This window comes from Dermochelys coriacea, chromosome 18 (assembly GCF_009764565.3).
Source record: "Dermochelys coriacea isolate rDerCor1 chromosome 18, rDerCor1.pri.v4, whole genome shotgun sequence".
Classification (NCBI taxonomy): domain Eukaryota; kingdom Metazoa; phylum Chordata; order Testudines; family Dermochelyidae; genus Dermochelys; species Dermochelys coriacea.
The window spans coordinates 5697921-5721853 of NC_050085.1; the positions used below are offsets into that span (position 1 = coordinate 5697921).

At 41.4% G+C, this 23933-nt stretch overlaps 1 protein-coding gene across 9 annotated transcripts in view; it reads left to right on the forward strand.

Annotated features, from left to right (window-relative positions):
• The window catches only part of SPEN (spen family transcriptional repressor), a 113165-nt gene that overhangs the window by 72620 nt on the left and 16612 nt on the right, over nucleotides 1-23933 (forward strand). For 4 of the 9 annotated variants that reach the window (XR_006276285.1, XM_038377218.2, XM_038377222.2 and 1 more), the window contains 7 exons: nucleotides 3263-3423; nucleotides 7342-7542; nucleotides 9238-9389; nucleotides 13044-13169; nucleotides 13804-13917; nucleotides 15116-15229; nucleotides 16593-16693. Coding sequence is in view for 8 of the 9 variants with exons in the window: in XM_038377218.2 (XP_038233146.1) it covers nucleotides 3263-3423; nucleotides 7342-7542; nucleotides 9238-9389; nucleotides 13044-13169; nucleotides 13804-13917; nucleotides 15116-15229; nucleotides 16593-16693 (969 nt within the window). In the remaining variant the exon portion in view is untranslated. The remainder of the gene's footprint in view (nucleotides 1-3262; nucleotides 3424-7341; nucleotides 7543-9237; nucleotides 9390-13043; nucleotides 13170-13803; nucleotides 13918-15115; nucleotides 15230-16592; nucleotides 16694-23933) is intronic. The other 5 variants (XM_038377224.2, XM_043499766.1, XM_043499764.1 and 2 more) reach the window with 4 other exon arrangements.

Here is a 23933-nt window from a genome sequence, read left to right on the forward strand (position 1 = left end):
TTCCATTTCTGGCATGTCTCAGGATTATGCATGAGTGGGTTTATCTTTTTCAATATATTTTTAAAGACCAGTGGCCTAATTTGCAGAGGAAGATGCATACTCCGCTCTCAAAAAATCAGTGGAAGTTTGTGGGCATGATCACAATTTCTGAAAAATTCTTCTCAATAGTTCAGACATTTGCATTAGTTCTTCTGCTAAGGATGCCCCAGGTTCCTGAGTGCTGAGGTTCTTTCTCTTAATGGAACACTTTACCAAAATCAGAATGGTCTGTATTTAAACAATCTGTCGAAAAATGCTATATATGGTTAATCCAGTATTTAAAAAAAAAGAATAATAAAATATGAATTAAGTGTTACCATTGTGATAATACTTGATGTCCTCTGATTCCTTAAAAAATAAAAATAAAAAAATACAAGCATCTCTCATATATCACTCAGGTAAAATTTTAGTAGAGTTAAGTGTAAAATGCAAAATATTGTGCTGTTTAACTGTGTGGAAGATTTAATTAAGTGTAATACAGAGCTTTAACAGTTTAAGAGTTGTGAAGGAAGATTGAAAATATATAAAATCCCTTTCAGCGTTCTCACTTCTAAAAAGGAACAATGTGATATTAAATGTTGCCTCATCTTTCAAAGAAGTTCCCCACATTTTTTGCCAGTTTGTTCCATAATAATTGACATCAGCAGCATTCCCTTTTAGACTAATAAAAACTTATTTGCACCATGCCAAGAAGGAATAAAAGATCACAGGGCAAAAGATTACCAGTGGGTTGCCATATGGTTTATTTTTAGGAGGGAATTTTTTTAATGGTCTGAAAAAAAGGGAGTGAAATGGTGAGGTGGCAAAAAACTGCATTTAGTCCAGACTAGTATAGACAGTGAGAAACTTCTGAGGGGAAATAACAAAGCTAGGTGAATGGGCAACAAAGGGATATAAAATTCAGAGGGTTGAAAAGTGCAAAGTAATGTGTACTGGAAGAAATAATTCTAACTAATCCTTTGCATTGCTTGGAAAAAAGACCTGAGCATCATTGTGGATACCTCAATGAAATCCTTTGATCAGTGGGACACTTGGGGGATCAGGGCTTGGATCATATGGGCCACCTGCCCCTAGGGATGAGCATGGACACAGCTCCCATCACAGGAAATGGAAGTGGCTGCAAACAGGCATTCACGCACTCTTGATAGTTTATTATTCCTTCTGTCTCCCAGAATGAGACTGTTTTTCTGTGGAGCCAGGGGAGAGTAGGAGGAGGATGCTTGGGAGGAGCAAGGACTGTGAAGAAGTTTGGCTGGCTGCCAGACATGGAAGGTTGGCAGGGGTGGGGAGCTGTTACGTAAAGGGAAAATAGGGAAGAAATTAATTTACAAGGTGTGAACTTCTGGTAAGTTGTTTTTTTTGTTTTTTGTTTTTCTCTGTCTTGTCTTTTAAATTGTAATTAAGCACTTTGGGGCAGAGACTCTCTTCTGTGTTTTGTATGATGCCTAGCAAGATGGGACCTCAGCCCTAACTGGAGCTTTAATGATGTAGAGAAGGTAAATGATCTGCTCTTATTTACCATTTTTCACAATATAAAAACAAAGTAATAGTAAGTGAAATTGAAAAGCAACAAGTTTAAAACTGATTCAAGTACTTTTGTACATAATACATTAACTTGAAGATGGTATTTTGGTTTTCTGCTCAGCAGAATTCAGAAAAAGGAGTTAGGTGTGTGTTAGAAAATGAGAACATAGAATTTTTTTTCCAGGGATATAAACTCTCATGCTTTAGTTTAGAGCAGTGGTTCTCAAAGCCAGTCCGCCACTTGTTCAGGGAAAGCCCCTGGCGGGCCGGATTAATTTGCCCGTGGGAGTCGCGATCGGCCGAACATGTTGACACAGCAGGTAAACAAACCGGTCAGGCCCGCCAGGGGCTTTCCCTGAACAAGTGGCAGACCAGCTTTGAGAACCACTGGTTTAGAGCATAAACCAGTGACCAAGAGGGAGTAAGACGACGCCTCCAACATGAGCAAGTTCCAACACAGTTGTCCACTATGGCAGATTCCTTTCAGTCTTCTGTGGAGCATCTAATAGTCAGTCAGGATACTGGACTAAATAGATTACTGGTTTGATCTGGTGTGCAATTCCTCTTCCACTGCTTATACAAATGTTCTGGGGACCAATGTCCTTTACCCTGAAGTTTGCTTTTGAGATGGAGGCTTCCGTGTAGGGGCGGTGAACAGTGTTTGATGGGTCACGTACATTTAGCTAATTGTTGAACAGTTGGCAAAAATGTGCGTTAGTTTCCAGTATCATCTGTTTAGCGTTAGGGACCTTCTTCTAAAGATGTGGCTGCCACATTGGGGAGAGACTATGAAGCCAATTTTCAGACTGACAGAAGCACCTGGCAATGTCATAGCATTTCCTTTTATGCATGAGAATGCTGAAAGGGATTTTAAGGCCTAAGCAGACCTGTATATTTTTCCAGTCTTCCCACACAACTCCTAAGCTGGTGAAACTTTGTATTACACTTAATTCAATCTTCTGCATTATGATGGAATGTAATAGGATCTATTTGACATTTTACCCATATTCTGTTTCCTTGACTGTCTCCTCTGAGGATTTTGTAAGAGAATATTTGGAAGATGAGTAATGAGTTTTTGTATAAGCAGGAGTGTGCTCGGGAAATTGGGGTTTCTACATCAGAGAGGAAAAAGGAAACTTTTAAAGAATCCAATCCAAGTAGTTTTCTTCATTAGCACAGTTTAGTATTGATCAGGGGTTCTCAAACTGGGGCTCACCCTCAGTGGCTGGTGAGGTTATTATGTGGGCGGTCGCGGGCTGTCGGCCTCTACCCCAAACCCTGCTTTGCCTCCAGCATTTATAATGGTGTTAAATGTATAAAAAAGTATTTTTAATTTATAAGGGGTCGCACTCAGAGGCTTGCTGTGTGAAAGGGGTCACCAGTAGAAAAGTTTGAGAATCACTGGTATTGATGATTGCTATTTTAAAATATAAAATTTATATATGGGAAGTGAATTATTACTGTCTTCATGCTTTTGACTGCTGCTATGAGATGGTATGTGGATATGAATAGTACCTTAGTACCTCAGTAGCATACACTTATGGCCTTTGATGGTGAGCATGTACAACTGTTCAGAAGTAAAAAGAAAAAGTAAACTGATTTATGTTTTTAATTTTAAAAACATCCATCAGCCTCCACTCATTGTCTGTCTGTGTTTTCTTTTCACATTGAGTTGCTATTTCTTTTACCTGTTTCACAGCAGTGACTCCAGCAGCAGCTCAAGTGATGAGTCTCCAGCACGATCAGTTCAGTCTACAGCAGTTCCAGCACCCACATCCCAGCTGCTTCCATCTCTGGAGAAAGATGAGCCCCGTAAAAGTTTTGGGATCAAGGTTCAAAATCTTCCAGTGCGCTCAACAGGTAAAATCCTTATGTGAAAGAGTGTCTCTTCAGAGTTGCCAGTAAGGGAGAAGAAAAGAGGGATGGAAGCAGGCTGATTAGAAAAATTGTCTGTATCATGCATACCTGATATTAAGTAAATGCAATGTATTAATTACTGTAATAATATTTGCCAGGATCATTTAATAGTGCATGGGAAAATAAGTGCAGTTTAATGAGCCATGCTTTAGGAAACTTAGTTCGAAGGTTATTGCTATAATAATAAAAGGAGTACTTGTGGCACCTTAGAGACTAACAAATTTATTTGAGCATAAGCTTTCGTGAGCTACAGCTCACTTCATTGGATGCAACGAAAGCTTATGCTCAAATAAATTTTAGTCTCTAAGGTGCCACAAGTACTCCTTTTCTTTTTGCGAATACAGACTAACACGGCTGCTACTCTGAAACCTGCTATAATAATGTTATAATGAAATTGTCAGATAATGTGAAAAGTCCTTTAGTTTTGAACAAAGATACATTCAGGAGACTTCAGTTATCTTATGTTGATAGAGATTCAGAGGGGTAAGATGTTGTATAATTTTTCATTCAGTTTAATGTTTGAGTGCCTCTGGCCAGTCAATTGAGTGGCCCTTATGTGGCCTTTGAATATCAGGATTCCATCTGCTCCTTGCATCATTGAAAATGAAAATATGTATAGTGCTGCAGTGGCACAGCTGTACTGATACCACTGCAGTGCATCTGGTGAAGATGCTCTATGCTGACAGGAGAGAGCTTTCCCGTCAGCCTGAATAAACCACCCCTGTGAGCAGTAAAAGCTGTGCCGGCAGGAGAAGCTCTCCTGCTGACCTAGCGGTGTGTACACTAGCACTTGCGTCGCTTTGGGGAGCAGAATATTCATAACATAAGCGGTAGCAGTGTTCCCTCTAATTTTTTACATCCATGTGTGGAAGGAATTTTGTTACGTGCACCAATGTGGAGGTGATGTGACACATCACCTTCATATTGGTGCACATAACAAAATTCATGTGTTGGGGGTGGGTGGGGCCGAGGGGTTCGGAGTATGGGAGGGGGCTCGGGGCTGGGCCAGCGGGTTGGAGTGTGTGTGGGGGGGTGAGGTCTCTGGTTGGAGGTGTGGGTTCTGAGGTGGGGTTGGGGATGAGGGATGTGGGAGGGGGCAGAGGTTAGGCGTGTGGGCTCTGGGGTAGGGCTGGGGATGAGGGTTTGGGGTGCAGGCTGCCCCGGGGCTGTGGTAGGGAGAGAGGACTCCCCCCAGCCCTCTCTTGCCACAGCAGCTCCAGGCTCCTCTCCCCCAATCGTGGCAGGTCCAGGGCAGGCCTCTGCTGGGGCCAGGGGGGAGAGGCGCCTCTCCCTGCCGCAGTGCAGCTCTGAGTCCTTGCGCGGGTCTTAATAGGCAGCCGCGCAGCTTAGAGGAAACTTAGGGCAGTAGTGTAGACATAGCCTAACATATAAACGAGGAGTCTGGTGGCACTTTATATGGGCATGATGCATCTGAAAAAGTGGAGTTTTCTACCCACGAAAGCTTATGCCCAGATAAATCGGTTAGTCTTTAAGGTGCCACCGGACTCATTGTTTTGTGGATATAGCCTAACATACTACTGGCAGAGCTGGTAGCATAGAAAGAAGTTTGCCCAACACTTCCCATTATAGGACCCTGGGTTGCTCCTGTGTCAGGGATGTCCCCTTTGCTGTCTGTGGAAAAACTGCCCAAATTTGACCAAGTTATAAGCCTTTGAAGAAAAAATTCTCAGCTTGTGTATGCTAAATAAACTTCAGAGTTAGTCAGCTAAATTCTCTGAAGATTCTGTCTGTATGGACAGGTTTCAGAGTAGCAACCATGTTAGTCTGTATTCGCAAAACGAAAAGGAGTACTTGTGGCACCTTAGAGAATAACAAATTTATTAGCATAAGCTTTCGTGAGCTACAGCTCACTGTAGCTCACGAAAGCTTATGCTCTAATAAATTTGTTAGTCTCTAAGGTGCCACAAGTACTCCTTTTCTGTCTGTATGGAATATGCACTAGCCCAAGGTCTCACTCACAGAGCAGGACTTTCCTTACAATTGCTGTTGTCTGCTGCCCTGAGCCACTGTGATGCTGGGTACTGGAACTGAGAGCAGATAGGCTCTCTTCTGTTCTCAGTGCTCCTGCTGGCCCCCAGGCAATCTGGAGAAGGAGGAAGAAAACTGACTAAAATGCAAAGGGGTGGGATAGAGGGAATAGATGCGGCAGGGAGCCTGGAGGAGGAAAGCTTGGACCATCTTAATTTGGCCTCCTACGTATGCATTCATTCAGGATTTAATTACACATCACCACACTTTTTTTTTTTTTTTTTTTTTTTAACCATAGAACCCCTGCCTTAGTAAGTGCACATGATGAATGGTGCTCTGGGAACGAATATGGGGTTGTCAGTGAGACTGTTATCTTGAGGATCACGCCTCATGTTGCAGCACCTGGAAGGTGTATAATGAATGAAGCAGAGGGCTAGGGGAAGAGAGGAGATGGTCTCGTGGTTAAGGCAGTTGAATGTTACCCTGGACAACTGGATTCTATCCCTGTTTCTGTCAGAGTTCTTTTGTGTTGCTGGACAAGTCACTTAAAGAATATTTTTCTTGGGTGGCCACTAATTGTGTGCTGCTCATTTTATGGCTGCCCAACTTGAAACTCTGTGGCTGCAACCACTAGTAGCTGCAACTGAAGTCACTGGGAGCTGTACCTTGAAGATCTAAGTACTAAATTATCTGAAAAATCGGGCTATATAAGCATCTCAAATTGGTCATTGGAAATTAGTGGTGAGCTCTGCCAACTGTATCTCTCTGCCTCAGTTCCTCATCTGTAAAAGGATAATAATACCATCTTACCTCACAGGGTTGTTGTGAAAATACATTCATTAATGTTTGTCAAGCACTCAGCTGCTATAGTGATGAGCACCATAGAAAAGCCCACGAGGAAATAAATAATTCTGTATTCAGAGTGGGGTTTGAATAGTGAACATTAAATGAGGCATGTGATCACACATTGAGCAAAGAGGACGAAGTGAAATATTGAATAGCTGCTCATTACATGATCACCATCCATCCTGTGCCTGAATGAGGGAGGGATTCTGTGGAAAAAGTAGTATGTGATTACAGACTATATCTTAATACGAGGAAGCTGAATTAAAGTGGCACAGGGATTTTGGCATTTTCTGACTTTTGAGTGCTTGACTTTGCAGTTTTAATGTTCTTTGAATGTATTTGTTTGAGTAATATATATTCTAAGGAATTAATATGCAAATCAAGGCATTCTGAGTAAAGGCTGCTAAAATGCCCTTTGTTTAGCATCCTCTCTCTCTCTCTCTCTCTCTCTCTCTCTCTCTCTTTCTCCCTCTCAAATGCATAGGCAGCTTGTGAAATCCCAGATCAGTTGTTTTTGCCAACACTGGGTGAGCCTCAGTTGTCTTTCCAAGAAGATTAGCACAAGTGATGCAAACAGTGGTATTCATATATATGTGTTCAACCCAGTTTTGCAGGATTGCTGTTAGTAATATCTATGCACTCATATTGAGAACATCAAGGATGTTAATGTGATAAACAATGATATTTTACATGTCCCCATACTCATTGTCTGCCATTAGCAGTAGTTGTACCCTCTTCAAGTAGCTGCTCCACTGGTTGCAGAGATGTGGAAATCTATATGGGTGAGGCCTCAATTCTAAAGAGAAACATGAGGGCCAGTTGGAAGCTCCTAAATGTGCAAAATTAACATAAAATATGTTTTTAAAATATGATTGTAATTTCAGTGAAAATTGAAGGTCAGATAAAAACAAAGTGAAGTCACAATTCGGATAGGAGATCAAAACCTGTTTGTGGCTTTGATAGCATTGTAGCATTATAATGTTGGCAAATAATATTTGTATTTTACTTGTTTCTGTGTGGGTTTAGATACAAGCCTTAAGGATGGACTTTTCCATGAGTTCAAGAAATATGGAAAGGTGACGTCAGTGCAGATTCATGGGGCCTCCGAGGAGCGGTATGGACTGGTGTTCTTCCGACAGCAGGAGGATCAGGAAAAAGCACTGAATGCATCAAAAGGAAAATTATTCTTTGGAATGCAAATTGAAGTGACGGCCTGGATAGGACCAGGTAAGGGAAAATATGTTGACTTCTTAACTTTTCTCTAGCAGTATAGTCATTATAAGAGTAGTGTATATACAAAAAGAAAAGGAGTACCCGTGGCACCTTAGAGACTAACAAATTTATTAGAGCATAAGCTTTTGTGGAATGCATCTGATGAAGTGAGCTGTAGCTCACGAAAGCTTATGCTCTAATAAATTTGTTAGTCTCTAAGGTGCCACGGGTACTCCTTTTCTTTTTGCAAATACAGACTTAACACGGCTGCTACTCTGAAACCAGTGTATATACAGTACCTGTTGTAAAATGGTAGCAAATTGAGTAAAAGAAACATTGTAATTACTCTGCCTTGCTGCAAAGCTATAATTTAAATTAACTGGTAAACATGACCGAATAAATCCCAGAGCAGGAACCATGAATGCCACTGATCTACTCTAGGTACATCAGACAGGAAGAAAATTCTACAGCTGCAAACCCTCAGTGAAGGAAGACTTCCATCCTTGCTAGATCTTTTCTTGTAGTGCCTGTATATTGTGTTCTGCCACTCTTCATTTCCACAGTGAAACACAGGGCAACACACAGTTTAGTTAGCATAGTCCATGCTTCTTAAGGCATACCTTACATGTTTAACTTCCTATGAAGTATAAACACTTTTTTTGGTTACACAGAATAACTTTTTTCCACCAAATGCATCCGATGAAGTGAGCTGTAGCTCACGAAAGCTTATGCTCTAATAAATTCGTTAGTCTCTAAGGTGCCACAAGTACTCCTTTTCTTTTTGCGAATACAGACTAACACGGCTGCTACTCTGAAACCTGACAGAATAACTTGTATGGTTTCAAACTTGGTAAAACGGCATTACTTTTTTAGAATAATTTATCTATCTTTATTTTCTTTCTATGTTCTAATTAATTATTTGGTGTGTGGCTTTCAGCTATTCTTTCCATAAAAATATCATTAGCCTCCCTTTCCCCAACTGTGTAGCTTTTCATTTTACTAAGTAGGCATTACGGCATGATTACTGCATGGTTAGAAGGTGATGGGTACAGTACAAAATGGGATTTGGATAGTAGTACTTGAAGTTGCTTGTCTCCCAGCCAAAACAATTCAGGTGCCTGTTTTGAATCCTCATGGATTTATTTTTTGCCTTAAATGGCAAGTGTTGCTGTGAAAGGAGGACAGAATCCTTAAGGCCTTGAGAAATATGAAGTAAATGATACAATTTATGAAAGCCATAACTTTGGGTATACAAATTTGTGCTTTTATTTATTTGCCTTTAGCAAGTGCAGTGGAATCTACTGTACTTGAAATTAATTGCTAAAGAAATAGATCCATCAAAACATTTTTCCATGTACCGAATCAGCACATACATGAATACAATGAAGCCTGTTGATTTAATTCCTGGTAGTAGAAGACATTTTGTTAAAAGAATAAATTTCTAGAGCAGCAAAGGTAGAATGCCATACCTTTTAAACTTGGGGGCATCTAAAGATCCCATTTCCTTGGCATTAGTATAATAGCATGACTTACAGATTTCAAACTCCTGGCATTAATGGATTCATAGATATCTAAGAGGGCACAGCTGTATTTTTGTCAAAGGCAGTGATAGCACTTCAAACAATTTCTAATATTCCAAAAATAGGTTTTCCAAGAAACTGAGAATACCTCAGTATGTTACAATATGCTTTTCATCTCTATGGTGTCTAGAAACGGAAAGCGAGAATGAGTTTCGCCCTTTGGATGAAAGGATAGATGAATTTCACCCTAAAGCAACAAGAACTCTCTTCATTGGTAACCTTGAAAAAACAACCACTTATCATGATCTTCGCAACATCTTTCAGCGCTTTGGAGGGATAGTGGTATGTGAATTCTCTTTGGTATAACTTACTTTTGACGGTTGCTTCAATACAAAAACTGCACATCAGATTATTGAATGATGTAAGAAACAGTAAAATGTAATGTTAATCACTTTGAGCATGTGAAATATAGTTTATTCAATCATTTGATTGACATAAGTTATTTTTCTTGCCAGAATGTACTCCAGAGGCATTGTTTCGAGTTTGATGTGGTTTTAGCACACTTGTATTGCAGAGGAAATAACCTTGGGATGAAAATGGCCCTTTGTGTGGTTACAAGTAGTATGTTAGGTGCAGTTACAAGAAACGGTTAAGGATATTCTGCAGGATAGGAGTGTGGCAGAAAAGTTATTAATGGTCATTATGGATGTAAACATGTTCAATTCCATTTTCATGTCAGCATTACTGTTATGAAATTAGAAAAGGAGTACTGGTGGCACCTTAGAGACTAACAAATTTATTAGAGCATAAGCTTTCGTGAGCTACAGCTCACTTCATCGGATGCTGAGCTGTAGCTCACGAAAGCTTATGCTCTAATAAATTTGTTAGTCTCTAAGGTGCCACGGGTACTCCTTTTCTTTTTGCGAATACAGACTAACACGGCTGCTACTCTGAAACCTGTTATGAAATTAGTTTCTTGTTAGGTTTTTTTTTTTTTTAAACAAAAGGTTTAACTGCTGCTTGTGAAATCAGTCATCAGCTATGACTGTCTGTTCTGTAACAATGGGGCAGAGTGAGACAATGAGTTAGAGATGACATGAGGGAGCTGAACAAGCTTATCTGAGTGAGACAGTCACAGGAACGTTAAATCCCTTCTTTCTCCCACATTATGCACTCTCTGTAGAGTAATGTGGCAATGTTAAGATTTAAGAGAGATTTTCCTGATGAATCAAATATCCGTCTACAGTACAGACAATAATATATGGTCTGCAGTATCAAACTTTGTTTTGATAGCATATTTTGTTTACAACATTATTTTAATAACTCTGGCTGTTGCTGTACATTCAATACTGTTTTCAATCTGTCTAGAAATATTTCAGTTATTGGCATTTGAAGTATTAGTCTTTCAGATTTGGAGGAGGAAATCTCATACTTATGCAAAATGCCATACTTTTTCTATCTGATATGCACAAATATGACTTGTATTTTATTGTGAGATTGTATGGCAGCTATGTGTATTGCAACACCTTTATAAACTCTGAAGACTGATTTATGAATCTGCACACTGTATGTAGCTCAGACCCTTTTCTGATTTAGAATTTCATGTTATACCATCTGAGCTGCCCTGAGGAAACAGATTATTATCGGTAGTCAATAATAGTAGTGTGGAACATAAAATCATCACTGATAAAGTTTGCGGATGCGAGGGGCGGGGGTGGTAAACAATGAAGAGGACAGGTTACTGATGATATGCAATGTAGATTGCATGGTACAATGACTGTACGTGTTTTAATATGGCTAAATGTGTACATATAGGAACAAAGAATGTAGGCCATACTTACTGTGAAGTAGTGACTGAAAAAGATTTGAAGGTCATGGTAGATAATCAGCTGAACATGAACTCCCAGTGCAATGTTGTAGCCAAAAGGGCTAATGCAGTCCTTGGTTTTGGAAACGAGGATTGTCAGGTGAGAGTAGAGAAGTTATTTGGCACTGGTGCGACCCCACTGTTGGAATACTATGTCCAGTTCTATTGTCCACAGTTCAAGAAGGATGTGGATAAATTGGAGAGGATTCAGAGAAGAGCCACGAAAATGAGTAAAGGATTGGAAAACCTGCCTTATAGTGATCTCAATCTATTTAACTTAACTAAAAAAAGGCTAAGGGGCGACTTGATTAGTCTATAAGTACCTACAGGGGAACAAATATTCAATAATCTCTTCAGTTTAGCAGAAAGGTCGAACATGATCCAATGCTGGAAGTTGAAGCTAGAAAAATAGTAACTTTTTTTTTTTAACAGTGAGAATAATTAACCATTGGAGCAATGTACTAAGGGTCATGGTGGTGTCTATCACTGACACTTTTTTAAAATTGAGAGTGGATCTTTTCCTAAAAGATCTGCTCTAGGAATTATTTTGGGGAAGTCGTATAGCCTGTGTTATACAGGAGGTCAGACTAGATGATCACTTCTGTGAATCCTTGGAATCTGTGAATCTATGATGTCTTGTAAAGTGGTTTTATGTGAAATAGTGCCATATTATCAATGTTGTTAGCAGGCCAGAATTCTAGTAACAATGCAACCTTGCAAAAGTGTCATGAAAATGTAGCAGCCTAGGCACAAAGTAGACTTGTTTTTTACCCTTTTCAGTGCATTAGGAAGATACACAAAATTTTATTCTCCTGTCGAAATAAATTGCTTGCCAAAGGTGAGTGGACAAATATAATTTGCCAGGGCTGTAGTAGTGCTACTCTAGACACTTGGAAATGTAGCCCTTTATTAGTATTCCACTTTAATCATTAGGCTGCATCTGTAGAACTCCCATTCTTGAGTAAATCTCCTAGAGTTTACTTAGGTTTCAAAGTAGCAGCCGTGTTAGTCTGTATCTGCAAAAAGAAAAGGAGTACTTGTGGCACAAGTGAACTGTAGCTCACAAAAGCTTATGTTCAAATAAATTTGTTAGTCTCTAAGATGCCACAAGTACTACTTTTCTTTTTACAGTTTACTTAGTTTACTAAGGGCTTCAGGATGAGTATCATGTTAAACTATGGCCTTGTCCCTCAATTTATTAACTGTTAAATTAGTCTATCTTGAGCATTTGAACATTTATACTCAAATTAGTGTGTTAGCATTGGCATATGGCTCACAAGGGAAGCTTATGCTATTTAAAAAATCAGATCAAATCTTCTACCTTCTATTTTCAGCATGGAATGAATCATAATATGATGGGTTTGTTCTGAGACTTGAGTATGTATGCCAGTACAGTTAGCCTGAATGTTGACCAAATGTCCGTTCTGGACCTGCTATTATTTAAGTTAATTAAAACCAGGTTTTGTTGTACATAAATTGTTTTCCTCTGATTGCATCAGTTTTTGAACATGCCTGAGGTCTCTTGGGTAATGTGTCAGCAGTGGGATGTAGTTCATCTCTTTTTGTCTTCATCTAATCAGTGCCAGTTTGTTTGAAGAGAATAGTTCAGCATTATCATCTATTTATAGGAACAGGATGGATGGATCGAGTTTGTTTGGAAAAGTAAGCCTGTTTGGCTCTTCCCTCACAAACCAGCTATTGGTTTGAGGCAGGTTGTTTCCCTTTCGGCCTTCCCAGGTGAAAACTAAGTTGCATTTCTGTGTGTGTTACGGTTCTGAATACCTCCATTTGACACAGTATTAAACAAAAGCTGCTATTCTGTGAGTAGATCACATTAACCGTCTTGGGTGTTCAGCAACATCCCTTTCTAGCTTTAAATTTTCACTGTGAAGAGCTTTTGCTGCATCAAGAAGGGTTTGGTTATACCACTGGAACGAGAATCAGTAAAGCAATGCACCTCACTATCTGCTAATGTTTAAATCAGCTCTGTGACTAAAATGTTAATTAAGCAATGCTTGCTATGGTACGTGGCTTTTTTAGAAAAAATATTCATTTCGATCTAGTTTATACAGCTGAATCTGTTTACTTGCTGGCATATTGCTGAGCATTGACTGCTTTTTTTTTTTCAGGATATTGACATTAAGAAAGTGAATGGAGTTCCTCAGTATGCATTCCTGCAGTATTGTGATATTGCAAGTGTATGTAAAGCAATTAAGAAGATGGATGGGGAATACCTTGGAAATAACCGTCTCAAGGTAAAGAAATCCTCCTATAAACACATTATCCTTCTGGTTAATTTTGTTTTCAGTGTTATATAATTCTGTGTGTCAGCTTAGAATGTGGAAGTGAATCAGGTTTTTTTTGTACTACTTTTGCCTTTCTTGCTGCTACTTTGTAGGTCAGATTAGGTAGTGATATATTTTCAACCACCACCACGACAGACATAATTTGATAACTTTATTGGCAATTGCAGCAGAGAGGCCAAGGATTGAATGGACATGGAGGCTGATTTATCTTCTCATTTTTAAAGATAGTCCCTCCAGGTCAGTGTTTGGTGGGGCAATGTAGAAAGATTGCACTGCTCCTGCCAGTGCTGCACCTGTTCCGGGGAAAAGAAGATGATTTCAGTCCCCGGAGCTGTCAGTCTGACACCTTTCAGAAGCATTAAATTTGCATAAAACCCAAATATTTTAAATTAACATTGTATTTTTTTAAGCATGCAGAATTATTTTTATGATTTTGAGGTGCTTTCACCTGCATGAGGTGCTAATTTTAAAAAAAACTATACCAATTAATAGTTTTCAGATAATTCTAAATTAGGCATGCTCTGTTAAATTAGTTTAATAATTATGAATTGTACTGATGGAAGTTTTGCCCTTTTGTGTTCAGCTGGGTTTTGGAAAGAGCATGCCTACAAACTGCGTGTGGTTAGATGGTCTTTCTACAAACGTAACGGATCAGTATTTAACTCGACATTTCTGCCGATACGGGCCTGTGGTAAAGGTAGGTGGGAGGCTTTGGTGTGTGGTTTGAAGTTTACTGTCTTCCTTTCTTTACATCCTGTCCTTTCAACCCTGATTTCCATGGTTTTATAGCTCAGACACAGAATTTCTCTCTGGGTTGAAATTTGGCCTACAAGGCGCTGTAGCTTTTCAGCCTGTTGGTCCAAAACTTAGACTAGTTGCTTTTGGTATTTTGATGATAATATTTTGAATGAGCCGAGATAATGAACTTTAGAACTAGTCTGCAGCTCTTGTGCAGTACAGTCTCTCCCACGACAAAGTTTCTTTAGAATTCTGATGTTTCATGTTGGAACAATGCAGTCTAATTATGTGATCATATTTATGCGTGTTAATTACATAATTAGACATAATTATGTTTTTTGCAAATAGACCAGAAATTACTCTGAAAAAAACCTGCAGAAAATTCACACAAGAAAAGGTACTTAAAAATGTCAGAGTTGCACAAGATAGTGGGGCACGTGAACTGTGAACTACCAGGTCCCATTGCATATAGGTATTTGAGATTTAAGCCATGACTTTGCAAGCTTTTGAGCACTTGCTTAACTTTAAGCACGTGAGTTGTCCAATTGACTTCAGTGGGACTATTTATGTGCTTAAAGTTAAACTTGTGTAAATGTTTGCAGGATTGGGGCCTTAATGCCTTAAGTTTTCTGTGGGTACATGTTACAGCTTTGACATTCCTTTAAAGTAGCTTTTGTTGTTTGAATATATGTGTTGCAAAGACAAACAGGTGTTTCTAAATTGTGCACATTTAGCAATTGAAGAATGGTGGTACAGTTTGTAACAATAAAAACTTGTTTTCATTTTGTGATTAAATGTTCCCCTTACCTTTTTTCCCCCCTATAATTTATTGGAAATTTTTCAAAAAATATTTAAGTAAACAATGACACAGCAATACTCAGTCACCAAAGAAAATAATACAAGTAAAATACAGAAAAACAAAATAAAGGCATAATATACCTCAAGCCACAATATCCACAATTCAAAGCAGTCCCTTGTCCTTTTACTGTCTCTTCATTACAATGTGTCTCATCAAAAAAGCCTGAAAATTATTTTCCTTGATTAAAAATTATTTTCTTACCGGTGTCCTCATGATTTAGGATTTTGTTGGGACTGACATTAAGTCCTGTGGATGAGGCTCTTATTTGGTTTTTGTTTTGTTTTTTTGTTTTTTACAGGTGGTGTTTGACCGCTTAAAAGGCATGGCCCTGGTTCTCTACAATGAAATTGAATATGCACAAGCAGCTGTAAAAGAGACCAAGGGGAGGAAAATCGGTGGGAATAAAATTAAGGTGTGCAGAATGACCTCTAAAAACAGGAAAAAAAAAAAATTGTATTCAGGTCTTACCCCTTAAAATGCTGGCATTTTGCAAACTGCCAGCCAAAAGAATATATAGGGGGACATACATGTCCCAAATCTATAAGGGTTAAACTAACCTTTTACACTCGGCTTAAACTGTTAGGACATTTTGAACTGTTGCTCGGAAAGCCTTCTCCAGCATTCTGTCATTTTTTTTCATTGAACTTGCATCTCTAAGCTTCTGGGTATTGGTGTTGCTAGTGACTGAGAAGCAATACTACAAAGGCACCAAGCTAATCCAGGAGTTTGGGGTGTTAGCCCAATCTCTGAATTATCTTTCTCTTCCTCTTCCTCCTCTCCTAAAGAGTGGGTAATCACTTCTAGCATGATCTTTCATCTGGTGTATTCAGCTAGAAATTTGATGTTCGTGGTGATTAGAAGTTTTGAATACGTTATAGTTTTCTAAGTGTGGTGGTTGAATATAATAAGTAGCCTTTATATGGAATAAAAGATATGGTCATTAAAGATTATGTATCTTGTGTTTGTAGGTCTTACTCCTTAGTGATTTTGAAACAAAAAACACCCTTTATTATGTGTTTGTACTCTGTTACTGTGGTTTTACCAGATTTTATTTTAAATGGATTATTTAAAATTCCTTTTTATGTAAAAACTGTTGCATTGTGTCAAATGCATTTTGACAAACCCATTCTAAATCTTAATTTTTTATTTTTTCCCCCCGTAAATTTTGCCCTTTATTTTCTCAGTGTTGTAGCAAGCAGTTGGGAAACAGCATGTTGTGATGATTAGAGCAGAGTGTCGGAGTCAGGATTCCTGGATTCTGTTCCCATCTCTGCCATTGCCTTTCTATATAACCTTGGGCAAATCATTTATACTCCCATCTGTAAAGGGGATTAATAATGTTGATCCAACCTTTGTAAAGTGCTTTGATATCCTGGGATGAAAGGCACTATATAACTGCAAAGTGGTGGTGCTATTAGTATTTAATAATTTTGCTTTTGTTCCTTGAAACAAAATTATTTCAGTTGACTTTTCTTCACTAGTTGAAAGAAAATATCCTGACCAGAATTTATTTGTGTAGCTCCATAAAAATGCATTGTGCTTTGCAGCACACTTATAATAAGGGAAAGGTCTTTCATCTCAGCAGGAGTAATTCCAGTCCTGAGGACTGGTGTGTTTTGTTTTTTTTTTGTTGGTGGTGGTGGTTGTTTTTTTTTTTAAACTATATCACGCCCTTTCCCTTCTGCTTCCATCTTCAAGAACTGCAGGAGACATTGAAAACCTGTCAAAAATGGAATATTTCTTTTACTGAACATGTATTATCCTTTATTTTTCAGGTGGATTTTGCAAACCGAGAGAGTCAGTTGGCCTTTTATCATTCCATGGAGAAAACGGGTCAAGATATCAGAGACTTCTATGAAATGCTAGCAGAAAGAAGGCATGTATCTAATACAGTGATTCCATTCTCTTGCTTTTCAAATGGGATTTTAAATGTAGTTAAAATTCCAGGACATAAAACCCAAATAATAAAAGTAATCTTTAAAATAAAGAATTCTCACCCAAGCCTACTCTTTCCCCCTGCAGCACACACACTTTATCCTGTTGAGACTCCCTCCTTTTTAAGATGTAAGTTTCATTGAAAAGTCACTAAAAAGAAAAGGAGTACTTGTGGCACCTTAGAGACTAACAAATTTATTAGAGCATAAGCTTTCGTGAGCTACAGCTCACTGTAGCTCACGAAAGCTTATACTCTAATAAATTTGTTAGTCTCTAAGGTGCCACAAGTACTCCTTTTCTTTTTGCGAATACAGACTAACACGGCTGCTACTCTGAAACCTGAAAAGTCACTGTTAGCTTTCTGCACCAAGTTCAAACTCTTCCTGTGGTCATAATTTACACAGATGATACATTGAAGCAGACAGGTGGCTCTCATGGAATGTGCTGCAGTTTTTTGTATATATTTTAGTATCTTAGTTTTAATTTTTAGCTTTTTAAACTTTTTTTCACAGATGTGAATGATCAGCCCTGAGCTACACAAATTGGCAGATAAAAACTAGGCAATGGATTATGGCTCTGAACTCCATCACATACTAAAATTCTTATATGGAGTACAAAAAAATTAAGGTGTATGTGAAAAATTTGACAAAGTTTTGGTCATCTAGTTTGTATATATGCTCAGCTACCCAGCTGACTTGCTGCTTCATCTATAAATAACTAGGGAATGGAAAGAGTGCTTTTTGTAACTCCTCTCTCCACCCTCAAAATAGCATGTGTTGCTTGTTAATTTATATACTATTACAACAGTCAGATATTTTTCTAATCTACTGAGCTGAAAGTGAAGTTTACACTCAGACCACCACTTCTCCAGTAGTATGATTTCTAGTATTGCTAAAATAGTAAAAGCTCTGAGCAGGACTTCAATTTCTCTTGCTATTTGTCATGACAAATATCTTCTATCTAGATATTTTTCTATAGCATCTTTCATCATGGTGTGTAGGGATTGTACATGGGGTTGCAGAAGGGTCACTCATTTCTCTAGATTCTGGTTTAATGAAGCTTAACAGAGTTCCACTCATAAGTTTTTTGGATGGTTAAAAAACCTACCAATTTTTTCGTTACCAGTGATTGTGGTAAAGGATGGGCAAGTCCATATGAGTTGGTTAATTTTTATGACTGTTTTAAAAACTGGCTTATTTGTTAAGATTCTGAATTTCTTGTAAATGAGTCCAGCATGGTATCGTTCGCACTAATGAGCTACACATTATCTCAAAATGTGCTGCTCTTGTTTTAGATCAAAGTAGATCAAAATAACATATGTAATGTTGCCAGCTTTTAAAAAGTGAAGATTAGTTTGGAAATTGGAAATAATTTGCATAATGGAAATGAATTGGTGTGTTCCCAAATCATTGCTAAGAATTGTGATCTGCCAGCAGGCAGACAGTGACAGTTTTTCCTCTGGCTGAGCTACACTGAATTAGAAAGAAAATTGCTTTTAGTATACACATTTCATTTGAGCTGATCTTTGCTGTGAAATACTTCTGACTCGAACACAGTTTTCTAGAACAAGATGAAAGCTAGGCATGTGTTTTTCTTTTTTTTAAAAAAAATCAGCTATCATTATCAAAACCAATGTCTGATTTGAGTGTTCACATAATCTTTACTTGGGAGTAGTGAACCAGGAAGCATAGATGTCTGTTGTGAGGTTGGGGTGAGCGTGTTACTCATGAATAATAAAGCCACGACTTAAATTATGCAGGACACCATTTTGTGTAACAACTACATACCACATTTTTATATAATCTGCATCTGACACGCATTTTACAGAAAATCTTTTTTTAAATGCTACAGATAATTTCTAAACGTTTTATTGGGACTGTATCCTTCTAACTATAAAGCCAAGTTCTTCTTTGAGTGCTTGCTCATATCTATTCCAATTAAGTGTGTGCACGCCGCGTGAATGATCTTTGGAAGATTTTTACCCCAGTAACACTCAGTGGGTCGGCTGAGGCGCCCCCTGGACTGGCGTCTTCATGGTGCCGGATATATGCCCCTGCCGACCCAGCACCCCCTCAGTTCCTTCTTACCGTGGAGCACAGCGTAGCTGATCTCCACTCTCCCTAGCTTTCTCTCTTACTACCTGTTAATAGTTGTAATTAGTTGTTAACCATTGTTTACAGTTGTTAGTAGTTAGTTAGATTAGTGTACTTAATAGGGTGGAACGGGGTCTTCTCCCCTGTCCTGGTACGGGGCCCATGCCAGGGTCTCCGGGCTTCAAACCCTGCTCAGCTTACCTGAAGCTGATGCCAATGGGAGATCCCTACGACTTTTGCCTAAGGTGTCTGGGGGAATCCCACCAAGCGGACAAGTGCCACATTTGCAAAGCCTTCAAGCTGAGGACCAAAAAGGAGCAGGACTTTAGACTCAAGCAGCTCCTTATGGAGGCAACACTTAGCTCAGCGACACTTAGCCCTTCCTCTGTGCACTGGGACTCAGCGTTGTCTTCGGTGTGGAGTGCCCCTGCAGCACCGACTGGTCCGGCACCGCATTCGGACTCTGCTAAAAACTCGCGGCGTCAGGCCGCCCCTAGCACCTCCACCACCGCGGCGCCGGTCCCTGTCTCCGCGCCAGAAGAAGCAGCGGCCCAAGCAAGTGCTGACTGCTTCTTCTTTCAGTTTGACAGCCACTGAGTCTTCCTGCACCGCAGCCAGAGCTGCATTCATTACTGGAGTGCACAGGACAAGTAACAGCTCCTGTGCCATCGACTCCAGCGTTGCAAGGGCTGTGGAGTCCAGTGTATGTTAGCTCCCCCGTGCACACCACGGTCGAGCTAAGGCTGCCCTCCATGCCGGAGACTTGATCGCGCTCACAGAGCCGACTCCCCTGCAGAACAGTGGCACCTCTGATACGACCACCATCGCCAAGTGAAGCAGGGCAGCACCAGTCCTAGTCCTGATCTTGGTCCCGGCACCTTTAATGGGGGTTCCGAGGGGACTGCTCCAACGCCAACACAGGCCCACGCCCCTAGCGTGGTGGACCTTGGGCAACAAGTTCTTCTACATGAGGACCCCACACAGGACCCCTTAGACCGGGGTATCTTCCTCAACCTCGCCTGATGAGGCAGGGACTACGGTTTCAGGCCCTCTTCCTGTGGACCTCCGTGCCCACCAGGAGCTGCTCCACAGGGTGGCGTGCAATATGAATCTCCAGGTAGAGGAGGTGGTGGAGGTAGAGGACCCATGGTTGACATTCTGTCCGCGGAGGCACCGTCCAAGGTGGCCCTCCCAGTCATATGGACTATACAGGCCAATGCCAAGACAATCTGGCAATCGCCAGCCTCTATTCCACCTACGGCCAAGGGGGTGGAAAGGAAGTACCTTGTCCCCTCAAAGGAGTACGAGTACCTCTACATGCACCCCCAACCATGTTCCCTTGTCATGGCTTCGGTCAACGAGAAGGAGCAGCAGGGTCAGCAGGCCCCGGCACCCAAATCAAAGGACGCTAGACGCCTAGACTTGTTTGGGTGCAAGGTGTACTCGGCCAGAGGCTTGCTGCTCAGGGTGGCCAACCAGCAGGCACTCCTGAGCAGATATGATTATAATTCATGGCACTCTGTGGAGAAATTCAAAGAACTGGTTCCACAGGAGTCCAGAGAGGAATTTGGAGCTCTAGTGGAGGAGGGCAAGAAGGTGGCCAGAACCTCCCTGCAAGCTGCTCTGGACTCGGAGGCTAGGACCCTGGCCTCGGGCATAGCCATGCGCCACAGGTCTCTGGCTTACCACCAGAGTTGCAGCAGACCCTCCAGGACCTACCCTTTGATGGCCAGGGTCTATTGTCAGACAAAACAGACTCAAGGCTGCAGAGTCTGAAGGACTCAAACTATTATGTGCTTTCTAGGAATGCGTACCTCAGTAACGCAGAGAAGACCCTTCAGATCGCAGCCTCAGAGGTCCTATCCTCCCCCTTGGCCAAGACGGAACTTCTTTAGAAGATGCTGCCGAGGTGGTAGAAGACAAACTGGCCACCAAGCCATCAGCTGGGCCTAAGCAGAACTTTTGAAGGTGCACCCAAGGATGGAGCACCAGTCTCCATTCAGGATCCTTTCCTGCCTTTCCAAGATCTTCTCTCCCATTTCCTCCATGCGTGGTCTTGCATAACATCAGACTGTTGGATCCTTCGCATGGTGGAAAGGGATTACTCCCTTCAATTTGCCCCCCCCACCCCAACCCTCTTCAGGGACCCTTCTCATGAGCACCTCCTTCTACAGGACGTCCAGTCACTCCTAGCTCTGGGGGCCATAGAGGAGGTTCCAAGAGAGTCAAGGGGCAGGGGTTTTTACTCCCACTACTTCCTAATCCCCAAGGCCAAGGGCAGGCTTCGGCGCATCCTGGACCTTCATGGACTCAACAAATTCATGGTAAAGTTGAAGTCCCACATGGTCTCTCTTGGGACCATTATTCCTTCCTTAAATCCTGGAGACTGGTACGCCACCCTCGACATGAAGGACGCGTACTTCCACATTGCGATCTACCCAGCACAGAGACGTTTCCTTCGCTTTGTGGTCAATCAACAGCACTTTCAATTCACCGTCCTTTCTTTTGGCCTCTCTACGGCCCCCAGGGTGTTTACCAAGTGCATGGTGGTTGTGGCTGCCTCCCTTCGTTGACAACGGATCCCAGTGTTCCCATACCTCGATGACTGGCTTATTCGGGGCTGCTCCAGGGATCAGGTGCAGTCTCATGTCCAGCTGATCATGAACATGTTCAGTCAACGGGGGCTCCTGTTCAATGTTGTGGAATCTACTCTGGTACCAACCCAGAGGGTAGAATTCATAGGAGCAGTCTTAGACTCAGGCCTAGCCCAAGCACTTCTGCCGGAAGCACACTTCCAATCCCTGGTAAACATCGTCCACAGCCTGCAAAACTTCCCAACCTCAACTGTGAAAACATGCCTATGCCTGCAGGGACTTATGGCCTCTTGCACATATGTGACCGTGCACGCCAGGTTGCAGCTACATCCACTCTAAGCGTGGCTATCGACAGTATACTGCCCAGGTCAGGACAGCTTGAGCACGGTGGTTACCGTCCCGCCAGGGATATTATCCTCTCTAGACTGGTGGCTGGCACCCAAATCAGTGTGCGAAGGGATGCCATTTCATGCTCCGCAGCCCTCTGTGTCCCTAGTCATGGATGCATCATCCCTGGGATGGGGAGCCCACCTCGGGGTCCTCCATACACAGGGGCTAAGGTCAGCAGGAGAGTTATCCCCGCACATCAACGTGCGGGAACTCGGAGCTGTGCGCCTGGCGTGTCAGGCATTCCGAGAGCACATTCAAGGCCGTTGTGTTGCAGTCCTCACAGACAACACAATGGCCATGTTTTCCATCAACAAGCAAGGGGGAGCCCAGTTGTCCCCCATGTCAGGAGGCCACTCGTCTGTGGGAATTCTGTATAGCCCACTCGATCCATCTGTTAGCGTTATTTCTCCCAGGAGTCCAGAACACCTTAGTGGACCACTTCAGCAGATCATTTCAGACTTACGAGTGGTCAGTTCGCCCGGATGTCATCCACTCTGTCTTCCTGAAGTGGGGCTTTCCCCTGATAGACCTATTTGCCTCTCGTGAGACTCGGAAATGCCAAGTGTTCTGCTCTCTACCAGGACACTCTCCAGGTTCCCTGTCAGACGCCTTCCTCATACAGTGGAAGGATCACCTGTTCTACGCCTTCGCTCCATTCCCGCTAGTCCAAAGGGTCCTGCTCAAGCTGCACAGGGACAAAGCCTGTCAGATTTTGGCCGCCCTGGCGTGGCCCAGGCAGTACTGGTATATCACTCCTAGAGCTGTCGGTAGACACTCCAATTCCATCATGCATCCATGCGTGCTATAACTTGGCTGGTGTCCCAACTATGCACCTTACCGCCCATGCCACGTGGGCTCAGGCTTCATCTTCTGCTTTCCTGGCACACGTACCCATACAGGAGATATGTAGGGCAGCGACTTCGTCATCGGTGCATACCTTCACTGCCCACTATGCGATAATTCAGCAGTCCAGGGTGGTAATGCATTTGGTTCAGCGGTCCTTCACTCCGCGACATCTCACTCGGACCCCACGGCCTAGATAAGCCTTGAAAGTCACCTAATTGGAATCGATATGAACAAGCACTCGAAGAAAAGACAGTTACTCACCTTTGTAACTGTTCTTTGAGATGTGTTGCTCATATCCATTCCAACCCGCCCTCCTTCCCCTCTGTCGAAGTAGCCGGCAAGAAGGAAGTAAAGGTGCACTGGGTTGGCTGGGGCATATATCTGGCATCAGGAAGGCGCCACTCCAGGGGGTGCCTCAGTCGACCCATCGAGTATTGCTGGGGTAAAAATCTTCCGACAATCGTGCACACGGCGCGCACACACCTACCTGGAATGGATATGAGCAACACATCTCGAAGAACAGTTGGTTACAAAGGTGAGTAACCATCTTTTTTCTTAGTATTATGAGTCTAAGTGTACACGGCTCAGGGAGAGAGAAAAATTAGAACTAATACATTTTATCAAATTCTACAAATACCTTAGATAACTTTTCTACATAAAAATGTCACAATTTTAAGGCACCACATGTCGGAACTTCCTAGGACAAGAAGCAAGTGATATGTGTTCTTTTGAAAAACCGGGAATCTTCTTTCAAATAGTACAAAGCACCTGTTTAGGGTCATGAAATATTTGACCCTAAACCTGTTAATGATTCAGAATTTTTGTGTATTACACAAGACCCAGTCTGTGCAAGTTCTTTGGGAACATCTTTGTGTCAGGTTGACTTTTTTTAAAAATGACAGCTGATCTGAGGTGTTGCAGTTATTAGACATCGGCCCAAACGAGACAGGTTAGGGGCAGAGTGCAAGTGAGGCAATCTAAGGCATATGATGATGCAGTTTATCATTTATCAAGCATTTTGCCAGTTGGACAGACCCACTTGGGTGACAGTCTGCAGTGCAAAGGGTAGCCATTTTTTTCAGATTAACGTCTTGATTTTAAAGAGACAGGTTTTGGTCGGGTATGAATTTGGTCTAAACTTCCAGTGGTGGACTCGAGCTCATTAGCATGACTCCACCTGTCCCCATTAGCTGTCTCCTGACAGTTACAATTCATAATATTCTGTGATCTTTTGCAGAATGGAAGTGTGTATTACTTT